Source organism: Neodiprion virginianus, chromosome 1 (genome assembly GCF_021901495.1).
Source record: "Neodiprion virginianus isolate iyNeoVirg1 chromosome 1, iyNeoVirg1.1, whole genome shotgun sequence".
Lineage (NCBI taxonomy): Eukaryota > Metazoa > Arthropoda > Insecta > Hymenoptera > Diprionidae > Neodiprion > Neodiprion virginianus.
This window is the reverse complement of record NC_060877.1, coordinates 28,541,831-28,564,503: the sequence shown is the minus strand read 5'-3', so window position 1 is coordinate 28,564,503 and position 22,673 is coordinate 28,541,831. Positions and strand designations below refer to the sequence as shown.

The 22,673-nt window shown below is 40.4% G+C and overlaps 3 protein-coding genes across 11 annotated transcripts in view; 2 read left to right on the top strand and 1 right to left on the bottom strand.

The window, feature by feature from the left end:
• Window positions 1-3,284: 3,284 nt before the first annotated feature.
• LOC124310266 (odorant receptor 4-like) lies at window positions 3,285-5,402 on the top strand. Its single transcript, XM_046774079.1, has 7 exons — window positions 3,285-3,992; window positions 4,053-4,168; window positions 4,425-4,520; window positions 4,589-4,688; window positions 4,772-4,882; window positions 5,000-5,155; window positions 5,242-5,402. The coding sequence occupies exons 1-7, from the start codon at window positions 3,285-3,287 to the stop codon at window positions 5,305-5,307; spliced, it is 1,353 nt and encodes a 450-aa protein (XP_046630035.1). The 3' UTR covers window positions 5,308-5,402.
• Window positions 5,403-6,127: 725 nt separating this feature from the next.
• On the top strand, window positions 6,128-9,425 carry LOC124296893 (odorant receptor 22c-like). Of its 7 annotated transcripts, XM_046747306.1 has the most exons (8): window positions 6,128-6,277; window positions 7,197-7,618; window positions 7,740-7,855; window positions 7,938-8,033; window positions 8,118-8,217; window positions 8,458-8,574; window positions 8,947-9,102; window positions 9,235-9,425. In XM_046747306.1, exons 1-8 carry the CDS (start codon window positions 6,214-6,216, stop codon window positions 9,295-9,297), a joined length of 1,134 nt encoding a protein of 377 aa, XP_046603262.1. In that variant the 5' UTR covers window positions 6,128-6,213; the 3' UTR covers window positions 9,298-9,425. The 7 variants fall into 7 exon arrangements, 6 of the variants coding, with proteins under 6 accessions (XP_046603262.1, XP_046603269.1, XP_046603253.1 ...); XR_006906474.1 differs by lacking the exon at window positions 6,128-6,277 and having other exon boundaries at window positions 6,916-7,618; window positions 8,123-8,217; window positions 8,458-8,554; XM_046747313.1 differs by lacking the exon at window positions 6,128-6,277 and having other exon boundaries at window positions 6,916-7,618; window positions 8,458-8,554.
• A 6,169-nt stretch (window positions 9,426-15,594) lies between these two features.
• Window positions 15,595-22,673, bottom strand: part of LOC124296850 (uncharacterized) — a 65,803-nt gene continuing 58,724 nt past the window's right edge. For 2 of the 3 annotated variants that reach the window (XM_046747233.1, XM_046747235.1), the window contains exons 4-8: window positions 21,689-22,144; window positions 18,418-18,624; window positions 17,995-18,179; window positions 17,436-17,909; window positions 15,595-17,345 (exon numbers count right to left, since the gene is read on the bottom strand). In XM_046747233.1, coding sequence (XP_046603189.1) covers window positions 16,143-17,345; window positions 17,436-17,909; window positions 17,995-18,179; window positions 18,418-18,624; window positions 21,689-22,144 — 2,525 coding nt within the window. In that variant the 3' untranslated portion in view covers window positions 15,595-16,142. The remainder of the gene's footprint in view (window positions 17,346-17,435; window positions 17,910-17,994; window positions 18,180-18,417; window positions 18,625-21,688; window positions 22,145-22,673) is intronic. The other variant, XM_046747244.1, reaches the window with a different exon arrangement.

The window sequence follows — 22,673 nt, the reverse complement described above, 5'->3', positions numbered from 1 at the left end:
ATTCTTTGGTATCCTGTAGCAAGTGGCGAGAGTCAGTGCGGCATTTAATGGGATTGAACTTCAACGTTCTTCGCAGCTGCACATGTCGCAAAATGAAGCAGCAACGGGACAGTCGTTAAGTTCCAAGGTGTTCATAAACGTTTTCTAAAAACTTCTACATACATAAATGCATTTCATGGCTTTCTTTATTGCTGGTGTCAGTTTTCCCAAGCACCGTAATGTTTACTGGTAATATTAAATTACACTCGGTAAAATGTTCTTACCGTTTACAGATGCGCAGCGGTTTTTAGAGGGATCCTGAAACACCGGTGACCATTTACATTTCCTCGGAACGGGATCAACGTACCCTGTGAACGCAGCTTAATCCACACACCGGACCATCATGGCGATTGTTGACACTCACGTGACCAATCCTGGCACGGATTCACCTATCATAAACTCAGGGTGATCGATTGCGGCACTGACTAACTTGAAGGACACCACTTGAACCAATTCGTAACCAACCACTCGCCGAACAACCCGTTGAATATTTCGGACACACCGGGCACGAGCTTTTCGCCATGACAACGATACCGCGTACAGCTTGCGATCAGCTGGTTCTTGAGGCAATGGGTGGCTGTTCCGGTATGCGGTGCTTCCATCTCTGAAACAGTGGTCGAAATCTTCAGGATCGTCGAGGGTGCGCTGGCCAGTATTAAATTGAGGGTGGCATCGGGGGCTGACGGAAGGTAAGGATTTCGCGAATCACTTTATCCCTGTTGACGGTACGCGGTAGAAATCGATGCGTGCTATCTGCTGCCGAGCGAAATGTGCCGTCAGGGTTTGGAAAATTCTCAATAGAGAGCATAGATGGTTATTTCAGTTTCTTACTTTTCGAGCGATGAGTGGGAAAATACCGATAGCGGGAATTTTCGCTCCTTGTCATTCGAAGACAAGATATTTGGCATTTGCTATTTGCCTGACATCATTCTCTATAAATTTGAACTTTACAGCTGATCAGACTAAATATTAAATTCAAATTGGATACTTAAGAGTCCGCATGTATGTGCGCCGGAAAAATCTTCTCCGTTCTTCGCGTATCTTGATGTTATATATTCGTTATCCTCGTAGTTCTGTGGAAAAACTTTTAAGTGTGGTCTTCGACCGTGCGAAGGATCATGTGATAAATTGGTATTCAAGCCTCGTAGTTTGATCGATGGAAAAACGATGTACGTGGTCTATGAGATTGAAATAATACTCGAAGGAAAGAGATCGAGATTAAATTGAATATTTTACTGTATCAAGGATATTTATTACATTAAACGCAAATGTACCACAGTTTTGAAAATAATGATTTATCATTTTGGAGTGTATCCGCGATTTGATTATCATCGCTGCAAACTCATTTATAACTCATATCTCGGAAAGTGTTAAATTCAATTAATAAAGACAGGATGGAAAATATTCAGTTTCATCGGCACATTACTATCAGAGAAAATTTTGTCTAATGGAAACTTGGGGTTTCAGTGACTTGTTCATTTAAGCTTTTATTCGGAATCGTCCATTTCACGGGTAGACGATCATCATGCGTTAACGTATGACTGTGCATTTATTGATTCACCCAATCCTATTGTGAGAAAGTTGCCTCTGGCAAAAAACGCACCGTGCAACTGAATCAAACCTGTATCCAGACAGGGGAAGGATATTTCCTGGATATTGCGACTCCGTCATATGCGTGATACATTTTTTATTCAACGGTCTGTCAAGTTTGAAACATTTCATTCTGGACTTGCAATTAGTTGTATCAACTGTGCACTTCTATCGTTCGAGTTTGTCGTGATATCTTCAAGTTTGGCGGACAAGGCACACTGCAGGATTTAAAATGCATGAACTTTTTACCCGGTATTCATTCAGTACGTTCGCGGAGGAAATAAAATTTAGCATGGACTGAAATCGATCTGCATGGACCACATCGATAGAATTTATAATTTGGTCAAAGTCGTTGATAACCTAGACTCAGTAATAACGATGAAACGTGTCTTTCAAATTTGTTTAGTTGATTACCCGTAAAAATATGACGGTGAAGCTTTCACCTACAGTGAAAAAGCATTCAAATGACATTGAAAAAATTTTGTCGTCAAGTAAAAGATTGTCGGATAGCAAAGATATAATGGAAATGTACTCTTGTATTGCAATAGTCTTCTTTCATACATACTCATACAAAATATGCAGTACGTTATTAAAGTAAAGTCGTTCGAAATTTTTTGAGAAAATGAAAACCTTGTGGAATAATTTTCATATTTCCTGTTAAGAACTATGACTATCAGATGAATCCTTATTTTTTTCCCAATCTTGAATGATTCAGTTTCTCTGATATACGATTTATTTGTGCTTCTGGCGATTCTGCTCTTGCACATTTTACAGAGCATTTTTATGCACACAATACTGAATGGTAGGAATTTCGGCCACTGACAGACCTCTGGTTCTACTAGCTCTAAAGAAACAGTAAATATGTCTGCAACCAAATTCTTCACGTTATCATTGAAAAATAATACTACCTTCAGTGATCCTCTATTATATGTGGATAATATGTACTCTGCGTTATTATATTATATCCACTATCCGAAATGAGAAGTATTCTTCCTCTCCCCTACAACTATCACAAGTTGTGATTACAGCTAATATAATCGAGTGCGTTTCGTCTCTTCGGTTTGCGACTAGTCTGAATCGGTGAATATTACAATAAAACTGCACCAAGAATAAAGTAAGACGTGTGAACAAACGAGAGTAGAAATCTAATCAAAAGAAGGTCGAGTATATTTTCGGAGGAAAATAAAAGAACAGAAGTTAAAGGCCCCAGTAACTTGAATGTATTAATGATGCAAGATTGAAAATACAAATTTTGATCAACAAGTTGCGACAGTCATTTTTTCTACGAATCACAAATGCTGATAGAAACGTACAGCTGTAATAATATGGCAAGTAAATTATACCGCTCTAAAATATAATTGCAATCATGAATAAAAAAATATTGCGCAGGTTACCTCAAGAATAACAATCTATTAATCGCTGTATGATTGGATTCTCAGTTATGCAAGAAACCACCTGTATTTTTACAGTTAAATTATGCGCTATTCGTCCGAATCGAGATACTTTGAGAAATTTAGTGTCCATTATTCGGCTATTATTTGTCATCGTTTATGGTCACGCAACCTCGTTTATCTAATTAAATTTAATCGCATCGGTATATTTGTGACTCGATTCATTGTCAGTGACGGCCATAAAGCGAAACTTTTGTGACAGAGATGTCGTCTCATACCAACAATGAAAGTCCGAGCTGCAGCCAAAAATCTGGGACCAAAATGCTCAAAGGAAAAGACGACTTCCAATCGAATTTTTCGAGCCATTTTAGAGACATAAAAAACCTCCGCCAGGTACACAAGATACCATGGATCAAGGAAACGAGTTTTAACACTGCAATGGGGGGCGTGAGGCACGGATTAAGTCTGATTGCATCTTGGCCAATGATGATGGAAACTTGGAGAATGACGGTGATTTGGTTGTTTTACGCTGCCGGATTTTTTGTGTGCGTGTGCGGTTGTTTGGGCGGGGCGATTACGGCTAGGAAGGACCTCCAGCGTTTGGTCGCGGCGCTTGGTCAAGCCATCCCAGTCACGGTGATAGCCATCAAATACGGGCTATTCAAGACGCAAGTGAAGCCGCTGAACCAGATCCTGAAAAGCATGGAATCGGACTGGGAAAGTGAAAACCTGAATTCACGAAGGGACGATCCGGAGGCGATACGACGCCGTGAGATAATGACGAATCATGCCCGAGTACCCAGAATTTTTTTCAACGTTTATACGACGGTCGTGACGATTTGTTGGATTTTGTTCACGATCGCGCCAGCAACGAAGAGAATATCGTCACGTGATCAATCCGCACCGAATGCCAACAAACTCCCTCTCAATTCGTGGTACCCTTTTCCCTTCAGTCACAGCCCCATTTATCAGGTGAGTTTCTGAGTCGAGAATGATGTAGAGTTTTTTTATCGTGGGTCATTTCGATGCCAGATCATGTACGTGTTCGAGGTATTCTTGGGGAATGTAATGGTCATCGCACACACCGGCATAGACAGTTTGCTAGTTACCATAATTTTTCATCTCTGCGGACAGCTGGAGATACTGCGGTAAGGATGGAATTCAATTCACATTACAGGCTCAGTGAGAATCCTTCCGAGGAATTCTACGAGTTTATTAAATGCATGTTTATACGATGGGAAATTTTAAGTAAAATAAACTTCAGGACTTTCAGAACATAATTGTCTTTATATGATTATTAAGCCACACTAACGAGTTGCACACAAACATCGAATTCTCTTTAAATATTATGAAGTGAGATCTGCTCATACTTTATTTTCGCTCTTTTGTTGATCCTACTGCAAGGAGTTGCATTGAGGAGTTTCGAACTGAGGAACGGAGTGAGGAAATGATGTGGGCCGACGTGAAGTTCATAGTTAAACGACACGAATGGATAATAAAGTGAGTGACATACGATAAAGTGACTCAGAGGAGACGAAGTATTATATTTTAATTTAAATGTTTTCCAGTTCAGCTCGTAGTCTGGAGAAATCCTTCAATAAAATTTTATTCAGCCAGCTACTTGCAGGCACACTGCACATTTGCTTGGCAGGCTTCAGTGTCCTACAGGTACGCTAAAATTTGAAATCGCCTACTCAAAAAGTTCAATCCTAATTCTGCCGTCACTACAATTGGAAAAATATCATTTACAGGCAATGGAATCCAACAACACGTCAGTTTTTGTGAAGTTCGGCCTTTTACTTACAATGGCTCTGCAGCAACTATTCATTTATAGTTTGGCTGGGGATTACCTAACGTCCCAGGTGAACAGTCTTAGATTATAGAACGATGCCCAGAATCGGACAAATCTTAATTACTTCTGATGCGATTTCTGGCATAAGTTGGTGAGCACTTTTTCAGTGATCATTCGTTTGATACAGGGTACTTTGATCCGAGTAGCTGCCTATAAAGCCACCTGGTACAAACTACCACCATCTGTGAGCAGATCATTTTTATTGATCATGATCAGAGCAACGAAACCGATTACACTTACTGCGGGAAAATTCTCGGTCATGTCATTACCCAATTTCACCTCGGTGAGTTTTTGTTTCAAATATTTGGTGGAACGGATTTTAGAATGAAACGACTATTGACGATATTTTAGTTTTAATAAAATTTCCAGCTTATCAAATCGGCGGTGTCGTATCTCTCGGTTCTGAGAGCGATGAATACGGACAATTCTAACTAGTTAGTCAGGACTGTTGAAGCAGTTTAAGATACTTGAATTCTACTTTATTGACGTAGTTAACTTTGTGCTATTGATAAATATTAGGAAATTTGTTAAAGGGCTATAGTTTACTGTATTCATGTCACAAACAATTCTATATTTAATTCTATATTAAACAAAATCATGCAATTGATACATGTCGCGCTCTAAGTAATTTTACTGATCATTTCGAGCACTCTTATTCAATTTGCTAAATACACACTGCAAGGTACTGCATTCAAATAATAGTAGCATGAACATTTGATGGTAACCATCGTCATTCAAACTTGTTCCCTAATCCATGACCAATGATCGATAAAAAAACAACTGTTTGTTGATATTTTTTTCCCAAGATTTATTCTCAAGTGTAGCTGTAAGGAGAGAGATCGTTTGATGAATTTAGCACGGTTCAGTTTTACTTCGACTTCAAAACGCAACGAATATCAAAATTCACTTCAAACATAGTGTTTCTTTTCAGACACTCGGAGTTTTGTTGAATATAACAGTATTGCTGCTGTGCTTGATAGGAAACAGATTTTAATAACACTCACAAAATGGCAATATGCGTTACTTTTGATTTCATCAAGTTCTAAAGGTTTTCTAAAGTTAATTCGTTTTACCACCATACGGTCACATCGCCATTTCACATTATCTTTCAACCAAATTAGCAAGGCGTACGATATCGTGATTGACTGGCAAGAAACAGCAACAATTAGTCTATCGATCAATAAAAATTTTCCCTATTATTGGCGAAATTTCGACCCAAGATGCTACCATAATTAATAGCAGGACCAAACCGAACCTTGTACGTTAGTCAACAAACGAATCTGTATAGCAAGTGAACACCTTTTATCAGTTTAGGAAGTTCTTGAAAGTGAAAAAGTTTATATGAAATGGAGAACCTTGCCCAGATACAGCAACCCAAACGGAACTGAAAACTTAGAAGCTGATGGTGAGTATTAAGATTAACGATACAGTTAATCTTTCTTTATTCTATCTAACCCTGGTAAAAAAATAAAAAAGCTGAACACGTTTTAACAGTTGCATATTACGAATAATTTTGAGGAAAAAAGGTGATAAGCATTTGCTACGTTTCGATTTTCTTATAACAATTGAATTCGCATTTCCCTGCCTACTTTTTTGCGAGCAAAATATCGGCTAGAAAAGTTAAGCATAGATACAAATAAATCAGCTCTATCTGTTGTTACAAAGTTAGTTGAACGTAAAAACTACACATCGTGACAAAATCGAACGTACACAGCTTTACCCAGGCATACGCAAAGCGTTCTACATCAAGACGGAGTCTCCCCTCCATGAAATCATTCCCTCCGCAACAGTCCACTTTTTATTCAAAGCTTTGCGTGTAGTTTCCAACTTTGCAATACCCATCGGCAATTATTTGAATCAAGTTTATGGTTCTGTTGTCCAACTTCGCCTTCATACTTTGAATTCTGTGTACGCCAGAGATATCTTCCAATATTTAAGATTCATGAACTTTGCCCACAGCGCATGCATCTCTACAGGGAACGTCCCTTGCCATTACCTGATCGCATAGTGCTTTGTCTGTATTGACAGAATTTCTAATCGCGAACCTGACTGCGTGGTTCAATCGTGAACGAATCTCCGAAGCTAATAGATCGGTATCTTCTTTGGCCGATGAAATTTTCAATAGTGAAGAGTGCAAAACGCAATGTTGGAACAGTCCAAAGTCATGATTGCACAGGAGAACCATAATTTTACCAATCAATTCACCACAGCGATTTGTGGCCTGCGTTACGTTATGATTTATTTGGGAGTTTGGCCAGGACAAAAATATCAAAACTTGTATCGTTTCATTTGGTTTTTTCACTTGGCAAGTTTGATATTTCTAGCTTCCGGTTCAGTAGGTGGCATCGTCGTACTAAGACACGACATAAATAAACTCATCAACAACTTAAGTATGTCAAGTCCAATGATACTCATTTTCTGTAAGTGGCTTACATTTTCGTTGCGTCAGAAACTGTGCAAAAAGCTTATGCATTCCATGGACGAAGATTGGGTCAACTTGAGAAAAGATACTTTTATTTATAAAAGTGTGCCGGATTCTAAACGTGTAATCACCAATCATTATCAAGCTTCGACTGTTTTCGTCTACACCTTTTTGATCGTAGCTACTATTGCAACTATTAATTTTGCGACTGATTCTTTTCTCTCTCTAAGCAATCGCGGTAATAATACTGATCAGGATAATCTCTTGCCAATGCCATACAGCTGGTATCCTGTAGATTACAACAGATCGGGTTATATTGTTCAGGTAAATATGAAATGTTAAATTCTTATCAAACGCTTGTACCTACAAACGTAGATATGACACGTAATGCTTAAAGCAGTAAAAAATAGCTCTCCATCATTCATCGGACCTTGAATAATTCAAGTTCTTGGTGGTCGCTCAAATAATCAGTATGGTGACAACATTTCTGGCAACAACTGCAGTAGACGGCTTCTTCGTTGCTGCGATTCTACACGTGAGCAGTCAACTCAAGATTCTAACGTAAGCTATGCATGCATGAATACAAATAACATGTGGTAATTAAAAAGAATTCGATTCCGCTAATACTTTCGTACTTTTCCAGATATTTCGTCGAAGGAATCGCTTATAGACCGTCACATCCCGAACATTACAGGATAGAGATTAGAGAAATGGTGAAACGCCATCAGGTGCTGTTGAAGTAAATTTCATTGCCTCGTTTCCTGATTATTTCGAAAAAAAACCTCATTCCCTTATCGCGCAAGTAATATACTTTTACTTCTAGCGTAGCTGCCACGCTGCAAGAATTTTACAGGCTCATTGCTCTGCAGCATGTAATGGCGTGTGTGCTTGCTCTTTGCTTCCTCGAGTGTTCATTTCTCATGGTAGGTATGCAGAAATCTTTTTCCAGTCTGACGGTACTTCATGGTGACGCCACAAGTATTTTGTAGTAAATGCAGTTACATAATTATAATGAATCGGATAAAAACTTTTGTTGTTTATGCTATCAAGGTAACCGTGAAATCATTTTCAATTTTTATAAAAGAAATCGTGACGTATGGTGAGTTTGTAGATCTTAAATCTTAGACCCCACTAATTGATCCTTTTAATACCAAAATGTTCAGGAACTACAAGAAAATGGAGCGAGCAAAACAATTTTGTTAAAGTTTGGACTTTTCGCTATCGGATCGTTGGAGACTGCCTTTATCTACTGTTTTGCCGGTAATTCGTTGATAAATCAAGTAAGCAAGAATAACTGTAACATTATTTCTATTTCTGCAAATCACAAGAAAATCCTGTGTCACATGGGCAAACATTTAGCTCAGGACTGTGGCTACAAAATCCAAACCGCGAATGAATGAGTATTCACAATCAGGATATAAGACATATTGCAAACAGTGCTACGTCAAATACGATTTACGATTTTTATCTGTTTTCCACAATATCGCACTGTAGCAGAAATAATACCTATCACCTTGACTTGCTGAGCTTCTTTTATTTTTAAAAAAGAATGCAAATCTGCAGACTACCTACAAAAAGTTAACATTAGTTTAACGCTTGCTGCGCGTAACGGCTGTATTTGCGTTCAATCAATGCATCTTTTCGCATTCAAGGGCTATGCTCTCGGATTGGCGATCTACAGTTCCAAATGGTACAATTTCGAAAGATCGATAAATCTTTCATTGTCAATAGTAATGATCAGAGCACAGAAGCCGATAGAGATTAGCGCAGCCAACATTTTTCCTCTCACGTTAGAAAATTTCACAGTCGTAAGTAATCTCATTGCATTATCAATTTGTCATTTATATCTCTGCCTACTCCGGCTGACTCTCAATCAGATATTCTATTTTGTTTCCTGAACGCTCAACAATTTTATAGTCGTTATTTGTCTATGCTTACAGATAGTCAAGGTAGCTGCATCATATCTCTCTACTCTACGAGCTTACAGTATGGCGGAAGCTTAAAAAAATTTCATTACAGCCATTCAACGAGTGCAGGACAAAACAAAACTGACGGGAACACCGATTGACCAAGCTGCAGAATAAATTAAGTAGAATATGAAGTGCAAAATAAACTCGAGCATCTCTTGAGACTTGTTTGCATTGTAATTATTTGAATCTAATGCGCTGTGCGGTTGGCGATTCCTTTCTCTATGTGCTTGAATTCCCATTCAGTTTGTCGATTCACGTACAAATTGAGTCAAGGAAGTATATTTTACATTTTAGCCATAGGTACGAGAACACCAACGTACTAAAAAAAGTATTTCCCAATATCGTTATTGTGAAATCCAAAAAAGATTTAGCACATGTTATTGTAACCAATACAGATATTAAACGTGAACTCGTTATTTCAATTTGCATTCATTCGACTAGAATTGAATCTCACGCATATTGCAATCAAAACCCACAATATGAAAATAAAAAGTGTGGCGTAATAGGTATCCACAAATGTGTTCCAACTGCAACTACATGATGCGATTTGCTTCGCTCGTCGTTTCGAGAAAATCATACACCGTCCCTGTAATTACATAATACAGTGGAAATTGTAAAAAACTGTTAGAATGTTATCCGACGACCAACAGTTTACACCCGAGTCTTCGGAAATACGCAACTTTTAATTCATAAGCAAATCGTCCTCGCAGTCAAAGTGTCAAGTTAGCCCACCAGTAGGATCGACTCACGCCTCACATTTGCCGATAGGTCACATAATAATTACAGTAACCAGATTATTTTACTGAAGAAATCCATTGCCAATGTACAGTGTATTTGAACTTTCACTTCGAAATCTGTGAAAACGATATTGAGATTTTTGATTAAGCATGTAAGCATTTCGCTTGTCTAATGGTATAAGATCGTAAACACCATTACGTATATTTTTATATATATATATATATATTTTCTGTGTTTTTTGGCCAAATAAATTGTTCACATTACCCGCTACAGAAAAAATTAACAGCGCGGTCACTAGTCGATATGTGACAATAGTCAAATACGTAAATTACGTAAAGAAATTGGAGAAGTTTCGATCCTGGCGTCAGTTCACTCTTTCGGTCTACATGGTAGAGTGATCATGTCTAGGTATATAATATCTCCGATTTAATTATTCGTCAACGTAAGGCATTTCTAAAATGTTAGTCAAAATTATCGCGAAATAAACTGGAGTGATTCACTATTTTTAGTATGCTTTGTAAAAATGAAGGATCTGTCTTAAATCGAAAAGACGTACGTTTATAAGTTTAATGGTATTGAACCAAAAAAACTATCAAGATGGTAATAGATAATTTTTAAATTTGCCACGTGATCATACATTGCATTTAATATGTATCAAAATTCATCAAAAATTGGTGAAATACACATTTTGACATGTCCTGGTTCATGTCAATAAATAGTAAAAATATTTTAGAGTTTTTTGATGTTTATATATGATCTAATTTATGAAACGATTTATATAATCGATCATTTCAATAAAATCTCTTGTTTTTTGAATCCTGTCTTTAAAATTTATAGATTAGCGTGGCCCATTCTTCTTTGATGTGAAATATTCTGATCCACGAGCATTATTCCCAATTTAAATTTCAGTCACAAAGTATCCGAGGTTTCAATAACTCATTCTTTCTTCAGACCTACCTCTAGAACAGTCCGTTTGGTCGGAAAATTACATAACACAAAAACCAGACCGTACTATGAAATTATAACCATTCACCCAGCTAAGAGAAGGTTATTTTCTGGACATTGCAACTCCACCACATACATGGTACATTTTTTATCATTCAATGCTCGATCAAGTTTCAAAGTTTTCAGCGTACATTTGGAATTAGTTGTATCAACTGTGCACTTCTGTCGTTCGAGTTTGTCGTGATACCTTCAAGTTGGATGGACAGGACACAATGCAGAATTTAAAATGCACGAACTTTTTACTCGGTATTCATACAATGCGTCTGCACGGGAAACGCCGCGTGCTATCGATTGAAATTGATTCGCGCTGACTGCATCGATTGAATTTGTAATTCATTCTGAGTTGGGTGGGTTAGTCAAAACCGAAGCTTCGCAGTGAGAGGATCATCCCTGCCAATAGCTGAAAATTTCATATTCTTCCTTTTGCAGAAGGAGAATCCATGTTTATTATTCGTCACACAGTGACTGTCGAAAACCGAAGTATGCTCCAAACGATTAAAACCACAAAGCACACATGGTGAATAAAGTGGCGGTGAATAGACGAAAATTGGGACAAGAATAAAGTAAAAGGTAAGAGTAGATAAGATCAGTAGTGATGTAATTAAAAGAATTTAAAATATGATTTGGGGCGAAAACAGAGGGAAAGAACGCTGAAGTGCCTGTGATTTGAATACGTTAAGTATCTATAAGTTACAAATATTACCTTTTATCAATTTTCCCAACAATTGTTTTTCGAGCAAATTATAAAAATTTATAGAGCCGTACAATAGCGATACGATAAACTTGCACTGCTGTTGTAGCGCTGCCATAAAGTGCTATTTAATTTGATGTCTAAAAGAATAATACACAATTTAGTTAAAGAATAATTAAGCTATCATTCAGTGTCGCTGAATTTTTAATCATGTGGGCAACCGGCTGTATTTTTACAGTTAAATTATGCGCGATTCGTTCGAGTCTAGAAGTTCAGATACATATAGCATCCATTACTCACCTATTATTTGTCATTATTTTCGATCACGCGAACTCGTTTATCTGCTCAAATTTAAGCACAACGGTATCCCTGCTGGTCCACTTATTGTTACTGTTAAAAATCAAGGGCGAAATACTTAAAAGAAAATTACAATTCAACTTGCCTAGCCATTTTTGAGAAATGAAAATTGTCCGGCAGATCCAATCGGACTAGAAAAATGGGAATCTAAATTCATCTAAGAATCATGCCCGAGTACCCAGGATTCTTTTCAAATTTACTGACGATTGTGATGATTTATTGGATATAGTTTACGATCACACCAACAACCAGGCGAATATCGTCACGTGATCAATCGCCTCGTATCCTTTTCCCTTCAATTACAGCCTCCAAGTACCAGGTGAGTTTTTTTTTTTATCAAGGTTCATTTCAGTGCCAGATTAATTACGTGTTCGAAGTATTCTTTTGGACTGTAACGGTCATCGAACACACCGGCATAGACAGTTTGGCAGTAACCGTAATTTTTCATCTTTGCGAACAGCTGAAGATACCGCGGTAAGTATGGAATTTATTTCACATCGTAGCTTCAGTGCCAATTCTACCAAGGGATTCCGCAATTCGATGTCAAATCTTCAGTTCTTAGACCAGCAATGAGGGTATCAAATGCACGGGGATGACCGGTTCATTCACAATGGCACTGCAGCTGAGTTATAGTCTGGCTGAGAATTATTTTACGTCGCAGCTGAATATTTTTTTCATGATACCCTGAATCGAGCGAAAAATTGATTACTCTTAATGTGATTTTATGATTAAAGTGGCGAGTACTTTTTCGTAGGGCGCTCTGATCCAAAGGGCTGTAAATCATCTGTAAATCCACTTGGGACAGGCTAACACCGCTTGGGAGTAGGTAATTTCTTTTGGTTCTTTTCAGAACAACTAAATCGATTATACTCATTATTGAAAAATTTTCCGACGTGCCATTGTTCAATTCCATCTTGATGAGTTTTAAATTCGAATATTTGATGTAGTAAAATCTAAGAGGGAACAGCAATTGCCGATATTTCACGTTTGGTGATATTACCAAGTGATCAAATCGGCCGTTATCATATCTCTCGGTTCTAAAGGCAATGAATACAGACTAGTTAAACTAACTATTCAAGAGTGTTAAAGAATTCCAAAATACTTGAATTCTGCTTCAATCGCGAAAATAGTTTTATACTCCACGTAAAATTTTGGAAAATTACTTATCAGTGTAGTTGTCTGTGCTCAAATAAACGTATATATAATAAATGTACTTAAATAAACGATAAAATTCGTATCACAAACAATTACATGATCAAGTCAACTTCTATTTCGATCGTCGTTACACAAAAAACATTATCAAGTTAGTCATAGTATGCAAATTAATCATTTCTCTGAGTGAAGTATGCCACCGCAAAGTACATTCAATATCTGTCCCTAATCCGAAACCGGCAATCGATGCGGCAGCTAAGGCTTGTTGACATTTTTTGCCCAAATTCACACTCGGGCGTAGTAGTGGGGGCGGGAACTATTTACAAGACTTACAAGGCACAGTTCAGTCTTAATTCACCTTCGGAACGCGTCGGATGTCAAAATTCACTTCGTACAAAGTATTCGTGTTCGAGACGGTCGGCAATTGATCGTAGCAGCAGCGTTATCGTGATTCATGGAAAACCGATTATAAAGCGACTGGTTTATAGAGTGAGAGACAATCAAGCTACCAATTGTGGTACAGAATTTGATTTTCTAGAATGGTGTTAAAAGTCGAACACTGTGTGAATCTCGTCAACCGCTTTCTCGCCAATACGCCAAAACGAAGAGTGGGCAATTCAATGCGTGCCTGTGAGAATACGCCTAAGCAACAACAAGCACACTAACTTTCACATGTTTGCAGAACGCGAAAACAGACGCAAGAAACAGTGTAGAATAGAAACATGCTTCCGGATGCATTAGCGTCCGACAAAGCTGCACCCATCTAGGGATTCGCGATTCAATGTATTGTGGAGGCAAGAAGCCTCCCATAATATAACGTTTTCTCCATAAGTGTATCCTCTCATAATTTATCACCACCAACAGTACATAAATGCGACTCGGTTTCGCGACTTTGGTCCTTACGCACGTACGTTTTTATTGTTCTTGCTCACCATAGCGAAAAGCTTATATCATCAATTCAGTGCAGTGAATGTAGTGATGATGAATCGCTGGCGAATTCGGTGGGATTTACCGGAACGAGAGGAAACATGAATCAACGACTAGAGGTGAGTGTATACAATGTGTATTCATGTATTTTATTGCGTACTTCCATTATTATATTAATAATCAGATTATACAATCGTATTCTAAAAGTTAGTTTTGATGAAAATAGAAAGAGATAGAGGAAAAAAATTGTGAAAAAAAGTGGCACCTCTACAAAAAGGTAACGCTACGATTAACATGTAATTAATATATATGTTATAAGTAAGAATGTACAAAATAGTACCTACGCACTTAATTATATGCAAACGCGTCTCAAAATAATTCCTACCTTACCGTAGCAATTCTTTCATAAAGAATAATAATTCGATTTTTTATTCAAAAATGTTTAACCTTCGCATTACAATTACGGTCGCCGTGTTCACGCTGAGTCGCATCGTCTCGGGGATGATCAGTTTTCAGTATCCCGAATGTTTTCCTACATCCGTAATGGACTTTGGCATGAACGCGATGTAAGGCTGATCACACTCCGAAGACGTTGCCCGCAAGCATGCGATTCAAGATCGCTTTGATGTGTGATCAGGCTCACAGACGATTAATTCAATATTTACTACAGTTTTGGCACTTGGATATATAAGATTTTCGATTGCACTATAAATCGGTATGCATCTCTATACCTACGTAACGCGTTATCATCGGCGATAGGCCCTTGATTGGACCGTTGCAGATCAAAACACCGACGAGGGTAGCCCCCCAGGCACCAATCATTTTTCGCAATTAAAAAGTTGCATTTTGTTGCTCTGTATAACCATTTTCTTTCAATGTAATAATCGTATTGCGGTGCAAGATAATTATTTCGCAAGAGATAGAAATCGAACGGCAAAAAGAAAAAAGAAAAGAAGAAGAATGAAGTTGGATCAACGTTACCTTTTTCCAAAAGTTGAGATACGGTAACTTCGCATTCGTTCGGGAATTTCAAATCTGTCCGAGGTTTCGTTTTCATTCGTTCGATGTTCCGCGTTTGACGAAAGGGTAAATGACTATTTTCATGTTCTGCTTCATTGTGATGCTTTGACAGACCACTTTCACCGGGAAAGCGGTGCAAAACTGCGTGGGCAGCATGGCAAGGAACTCTTGTTTCAGAGTCGGCTGATAAAACGTGCGTATATATGATTGTCGGTCCGGTTACTGTAGTTGCGATTTGAGTTTTGTTGCATTGTATAAAAAATTGAACAGCGGGACTGATGGAAACAATAGTACAATTAACTTAGGAGTATGAAACTTAAATGAATAGCTTAACGATATAGTGAACTAAACTTAATCATACGGATGACGATGGATATGGTGTGGTTTTGCCGCCCTCCACGAGCGTGTGAATAATTGTGCTGCGCTTATGACGCTAAAGCTAATTTTCGTTTCTTGTATTCTGTTTTTATATAAATAGTACATTTGAGAAAATGGGGTTTTCCGATCTGGTCGAACACTAGATGTATGTCACAGGCAACTGAGATTAGATTAAACGAGCGTTGGAATGGCTAGCTATGCGGATAAATCTAGCGGGAATATTGCTTTTTTATTTCCATCGCAAGAATTCCGAGTTTACTGGATCAATAAAAGCAAATCTGTAGGATAGCTCTAGCCTTGAAACACTTGAACAACAGTTTTGAGTATATATAATATATATCATACAACATATATACTAATCAATATAATACGGAAAAATTCCACGTCAACTTTGATTGTTTCGTAAATTTTCAAATAACCGTTAATACAAAGCTCGTATAGATTAAAAAGAATAGTATTTACATAATTTTTACTCAAACACCATTCCAATTTCATGTGACAGGAAAGCAATGATACATTCCTGGACTGGTTGTTGCAAATATATAGTATCAAAACAAAAACAAAAGGAAGAAGAAACTAATCTCTCGTCTATAAAAACTGGCCGGCGTCTTTACACTAAACCAAAATCCGTGTGAACTGGCAGATCGCAGTTATTTGGCTTTTCCGCAGCCGCCATGTTCACCTCGACCAAGGTGTCGACGCTGTTGATTGAGCAGCCCTTGAGAATTTTCTGGGCAGCTAAACTGGTGAACTGTACCTGGAGGTCGCTCAAGCTCGGATACGGATAGAGGTCACCGCGACTCGGTGATTTCTTTAAATTGGGTTCAGAACCCTGAGGTACGCGCTGTTTGGAAGACTCCAAATTTTCGATATAAACGTTGTTGAACGAACCTCCAAAACCGTCGAAGGACTTTGTGGGTGACGGAGGGTTCGAGGCCAGATTGCTCTTGGAGCCCGGTCGCAGTAAATTTCTGTAGCTGAGTGCGTCCTTTGACAGAGAGAGACTCAATTTCCTAGAGTTGTTCATCGCGTCGTTCGTGTTCTTAGAAGTCGGTATTGTGGAGGGCGGGTTTTCGTTTGGGTGAACCAGTGAGATTTTTTCAATATGAGGTGAACCGTCGATTAAATGGGCCTGGCTGTTGTTAAGATGATTCGTTAGCTTTAGTTTGTTCGGAGGATCCTCGTCGACCTTCGGCTTGTTTTCCTTGTCGGATTCAGATGCTAACCTGACCTCCTTGTAGCCATAGAGGGAGGTTGGTCTCTCCAGTTTGATCGGCTTGTAACGCTGCTCGTCCACCTTCATCGACTTCAACTGCAAGTCCTCGTCGATTTTGGTTTTGTATAATTTCTCCTCCCCCATTTTGACGATTGTCGGCTTGTAGAACTTCTCGCCGACCGTTTCCTTCTCCTGCTTATCCTTCGCTGACGTTGACTCTTTGCCGGCGTTACTCTTGTTCAGTCCGTTCTCGAAGGTGATGACAGACCTCATCGGCGAGTTGTTTTGATGCACGTAGATCTTGGTACCAGGCGCCCCCGATATCGTGGTCGTTGTACTGGCATTCGAAGCCAACGTCACACTGCTCTGTACCCTTTCCTGGGGTGGACTTGTTGGGCTCAGATTCGTCGATAGCTGAAGTGTAATCGAATTCTGCGCCTCCTGCAACGGCGTGAGAGCTCCCTGCTGGATGATCTTGAGAGGTGACGACTTTGCCGGGAGTGTGGAACTTTTCATTGGCGAAGATGAAAGCTTGCCGCTCGATGTTGACTTTCCACTAGAGTGCGTCGAGTGACTCGACGAAGTCTTCTGGAGTACCTGAAACCATCACGTATGGCATAATCAATCGCTGAACGCGTGATCATCGCATCAACGCATTCGTCATCAGCGATCGCGCGTATTCCTTACCTTATGCTGTGGAGAACTATTTGAGGACTTCGTGCCACTTCCAGTTGAGTCGTGGCTGGGTCGTCGGGAGCTGTGACGAGTGCTAGATCTACCAAGAGTACCAGTTTTCCCAGGACTTCCATTTGAGGCTCTGACGGAACCGGAACTTCCTCCACTTCTGCTTGGCGACGAGTTCGCCGAATGTTTTCCCGTCTGTGTTTGGCCTCGGTTCTGATAAATGTCCTGCGCTCCACTCGGTGGCAGGACCGACGCTCTCGACGTGCATCGACTCAGGCTGGAACACTTCGATCTGGGCAAAGTCGAACAAGGTGATCGATGACGCCTCGAACTTCTGGGCGTCGAGTTTGCGAGCAGGCTGGACGAGTCACCGCTAGCTTGGCGCCGGTGGCGCCTTGGAAGCGTCGCTGATCGGGCGGAGCTGGAGTCATCCCAGACTTGAAAACTGGCCTGAGACTGGTCCAAGCCTTCCATCATCTATGAATACAAATTTAATTGTTGTATAAGAAAACAACACCCGTATAAATGCATGACCAGTGAACTGGCCTGCTCTGATATTTACCGAAGGACTAGCTGCCCTGGTTTGGGTAGCGACGCTGTGCAGATGAACAACACGAGGGTTGAACCACTCTGTCGGTGGATACTGGGCACTGAAAGTCCCCATGAGCGGACTGCCCTTCCTGCGTGAGCTGCGTCGAAAGAGTCTCGACAGTAGTCCAATTTTCTCTGAAAATATGTTTGAGAAGCCTTAAAAAGAGAGCCGATCGTGTAGGAAAGTTAAGCGCCGAAGGATACTGGGAAGGGTTTGCTATCAGCTAAGGTGACTAGAAGCTCCGCGACCAACCAAGGTGTCATACAGGTTCAAAGGCAATTATACACAGGGCAATATAATGTAGAAAACTTGAAAAGCCAGTTTGGTATACGTTAAAAAATTGCAGAGTTTCACCACCCGTCACCAAATCAAACCCTTCCCAATGGGACTCACTCGTTGGACTGTGAGGGGTGCTGTCTGTGCTGGCGTACTCAGCACTCGAGGAGGTGTCGCTTCTGTCCGGTCTTCGCGGCAAGGATCGAGAACTGCCACTCCTGTGAAGGCGTCTGGCGGACCCCCAGAGACGTAGAGAATGCCTTCGCTCCAAGCGTCCAGGAACTGATCGACACCTGGCGAAGAGGACCTTGTCGTTAGGATTTCCTGAAAAAAAGAGGAGCGGTCAAGATCACTCGTCACTACGGACACCGCATTTTCGATTGACCCATTCACAGTGCAGCTATAAGAGGTTACGTTTTCACATTAGTAAGTACGAATGCATTATCTATAATTGCTGAGGGGCTGACCATTCTGAAACAAAATATACATACACCTGACATCGAGTCTTCGTGAATTCTAATTGCCACGTATTTCCAAATGAATTTACGTAAGTTTAAGTCCGTCTACGTAACTGCTTGACTTCATGAGAATTTTCACCAAGTACACACTTGGCTTCTATTATGATTAATACCTCACAGTTATTCGAGAAGGTGGATATCATTCGCGGATATCAGCCTCTGGGTGCCGCATCAACCCAGCGGCGGTAACTAACGGTAGAAGATGTCGTGACCAATAGCTAATGTACATCGTTGTGCTAAACGCTTTCCAAGCACACGGGTATCCGAGACTCGGGCACAGGCATCGAGCGAGACACACGTGAGATCAAGAGAGCACGGAACAATCGTGTCAGCGAACGTGAGCTCGGCACTGCCGATTCAAACGTAGATGCAGGAAAATCATGGAAATCTAGGACCTTTCGTACGGAGTATCGTATTGGTTAACGTCACTCTGTTCAATTTGCCGCCTCATAGTCAGTTAGGGTTTATACCTACCGCAGACTTTCATGGCTAGCCAGTAAATTCGTTGCTTCCAAGGCATGACCCAGATGTCACGTCGTTTCTTTGTGGAAACAAAAACGATGGTGAACGTAACGAAGTTTTATTTTTGGTGATTCAAGAAATATACGAGCAGCGTTTCAGGATTTCAGGACAGATCAATAACCTGAGAAAATGCAGTGTAAATACATAGTTCACATCATGCTCTTACGAAATTATATCTAAAAACGGGGAAACGAATCTTAATCAAACGGTGCTTGTGTGTTTTTTTTTTTTTTTGTTTTAATTGAGGTCATGTTCACAGAGGATTGTTTTATTTATTGTGTTTTTACAGTTTTTCATTGAACTCGTAAAAATTTACGACACTGATCATGTTGCAAAAATGTTGTGACTAGGGCAATCATCCTTGAAGTTCTGAGTTTTGGGAAAACAATGTTTTTTGAATTGGGCATTTCTCTGGCAGACTATGTATATTGATGACGGACTTAACAAAATATTTCGATAAAGTTTGAGATTTCCTAAATATTTTCTCCGTTAAAACAAAATTCTAACAACACTGCAAAGCTGCTATACGTGATATGCGTTCCAATTTCATCTAGTTTGTAAAGTTTCTCCAAAGAACCCCGCAGAATCCTTATGGGAATTGGCTCTTGATCGAATTGGCTGAAATTTTAAGTATGTTGTGAAATACAGGCCTCGGAAAAGGGGTGCGCGGATTTTTTGTTATCTCTGGATTACCCGATTTTTACGAATTACAAAACTTCAAGGGGACTAAAATTTATACTAAACGACATACTAAAATTTCAGCCAATTCAACCGAGAGCCGATTCACATAAGGATTCTGCAGGGTCCTCCGTTGATTAGTTTTTACTCCATACGGACTTATCGCTATTCTGCGCTGCCTTTCAACTAAAGCAGTTAGTCGAAAGTGTACAATAACGCGAACGGGATCGTTCAAGTTGGTAAAAAACCGCAACAATTCAAAGAACCTATCCACGAATCTTGTGTAACTCCCGCTTTGCACTGAGATGAAAAAAACAACTCCTCGTCATAATGGGCAAATCTCGACATTGGACATTCCTATTAAAAGCACGACCAATCCAGACCTTGAATGGACCGAGGTATAATCTCAGTCTCTCTCTTATGTGTTAACAACCGCGTATTACGAACAAGTTCCATGGTCTGCGTACGTGCCCGTGAACAAGCGTTCGTCCTATCCTATCCATGCATAAGAAGCTGTCCGCATTGCGGTATGAAGATAGGCGCTCGAAGCGTGTGACGCTACGGGCGCTTTCTCGAGTAAAGTGGTGACTGTAGAGTATGCATGAGTGCACAAGTCGGGGCAAGGTTTCAGAGTTACTCGGGAAGGAGATACTTTTTCGTCCGCAAGTTGGGTATTTTCGCTTTCTTGTGTTTAATGCGCATCACAGCGCTCGGAAGAGAGTACATACAACAACAAATGGGCACGGAGATAAGAATTTAACAGGTGAACGTACGTCAACAGGAAGTTGTCATGGACGTACATACTCGTGGCAAAATTCATATATGGCTTTATTGTTCAAGATACATTTCAAATTTAGAAACAACTTGTTCTCTTTCCGCATCTACCGATCCAGATTTTCGTTTGCTCGAAATCACATGTAGTGTCCAACAGTTTTCAGCCATTTTATAGCCGCCCACGTAACCAGGATACCATTACAAATGCTCGATTCTGCAACTTCAGGCGCAGAACTGCGGGGTTCAAATACCCGCCAAGGATACCACGTTATACTCCTTCGTGTTCAGATATAGATATAAACTGTTTAAGGTCGTGAACTCTTGTTTATTCGGCTGATTGTGGCCAAACATCTGACTGCAGTCCCACTCGTGGGATATTTCGTAATTTCGCTGCGTTTCTCTTCTACCGTACGTGACTTTTGTACCCGACCATTTACACTAATTTTCGTATGTTGATCTTACCGCATCTAACCTTCAAATCATCGTCAGCTCCTCAAAGGACAATCTTTTCCTATCTGCTTATTGAATGATAAGTAATGCCATGTTCGCAAATTCTTCTCACCGGCCGTGAGGAATTTTTTTTTTTTTTAACGATGTAACGACGCGCCGTTTCATATGGCAAGTAAAAATGCCGCAAACCGGTTATGCCGTTTAAAATAGCCAATGTTTCAGCGCTTTGCTACAACGGCAGCCCGACTTGGGCTACGTCTACCATGATCAACTAGCGCGATGTTGAACTAGAAATTTTCATTCACCTATGCGAAACGGAAAATCCGACATAATCAAACTGAAGTAGGTACATATATATTTATATCTGAATAAAGCTTTATAACTGCACGCAAAAGGAGAACTTGGGAGAAGAGGCGAAATTACGTAATTTTAGAAAGTCCGCATACCTCCACAGATTACGTCTGCCAAATTCGTCTGCACGGCCTGGTGGGTGACGTCACCGTCTCTCAAGGTCAGCATCTCGCCGTGAACCAGAGCCATAGCTTCGTCGTTGCTCATTAGCATCCCGCCTTGTCCTCTGGAACCGTGAACTTCCCTGGAGTTCCTCCTGGAACTCCCGGAGTCCCGCCTGAGCCGCCTGGTCTCGGGGGTGACGACAAAGTAGCCCTGAGAAGTGTGGTAAATTTTCCTCTCCTGCATCAGCTTGGCCAGCGCGTCGTAGACGAGATCGCGTCCAGGTCTTTGCATCGCCGGGAACGCGTTTCTCAGGGCTGTCCTAAGGGTGTCCAGGGTGGCCGCCTGCCGCTGAGACGTCAACTCGAGGATGGCCCAGCAAAGGGCTTCGGGAAGGGGCGTGAATTGGCCCTGTGACACGGGCGCGACTAAACAGTCCTCGATATCACCTGGAACAGAAGATGAAGAGAAGGTTTCATTATTAATACGGAACCTGGGGCGAGATTTTTGCTCGGTCGGTTTCCACCGCACGTTTCGTCCGTCTGCAGGAACTTGGCCTCATCCCTTCCGGAGCACGTGTCGAGACTCCCGGGCTTCCCTGCCAACTTCTGATGACATTACAGAGCCACACGAGGAGAGTCCGGAGACTCGACTAGGAAGTCTGAACACGTTTGAGACTCTGAGCGAATCAATACGTAGCGAAAACACTGCGGTGTGCAGGATGTATGAAACACGACGTATTTATACACCTAAGCCATATCAGCTGCGGGGCGAATTCCGAATGGTTCTGTTCAATGAAAATCAAGTTTCCTTCGAGAATCAGTTGGACAATTAGCTCAGATGTCTTCGGACATTTGTATCTACCTTTCGTGCGTAGAATTTTGATCCCCGCAACTGTTGTTGGATTAATTATTAATAACTCAAGGACAATGAGACGTTGGCGTTTTGGCATCGCGTGACGAATGGGTGAAATTCGTT

Excerpts from the sequence above, each read along its gene's own strand:
- LOC124296893 (XM_046747297.1), top strand. The coding sequence starts at position 7,016 with ATGTTGGAACAGTCCAAAGTCATGATTGCACAGGAGAACCATAATTTT. Across the intron at positions 7,856-7,937 it reads AGTCAACTCAAGATTCTAAC|ATATTTCGTCGAAGGAATCG; the intron begins GTAAGCTATGCA and ends GTACTTTTCCAG. Across the intron at positions 9,103-9,234 it reads CGTTAGAAAATTTCACAGTC|ATAGTCAAGGTAGCTGCATC; the intron begins GTAAGTAATCTC and ends CTATGCTTACAG.
- LOC124310266 (XM_046774079.1), top strand. The coding sequence starts at position 3,285 with ATGTCGTCTCATACCAACAATGAAAGTCCGAGCTGCAGCCAAAAATCT. Across the intron at positions 4,169-4,424 it reads GGACAGCTGGAGATACTGCG|GAGTTGCATTGAGGAGTTTC; the intron begins GTAAGGATGGAA and ends TCCTACTGCAAG. Across the intron at positions 5,156-5,241 it reads CATTACCCAATTTCACCTCG|CTTATCAAATCGGCGGTGTC; the intron begins GTGAGTTTTTGT and ends TAAAATTTCCAG.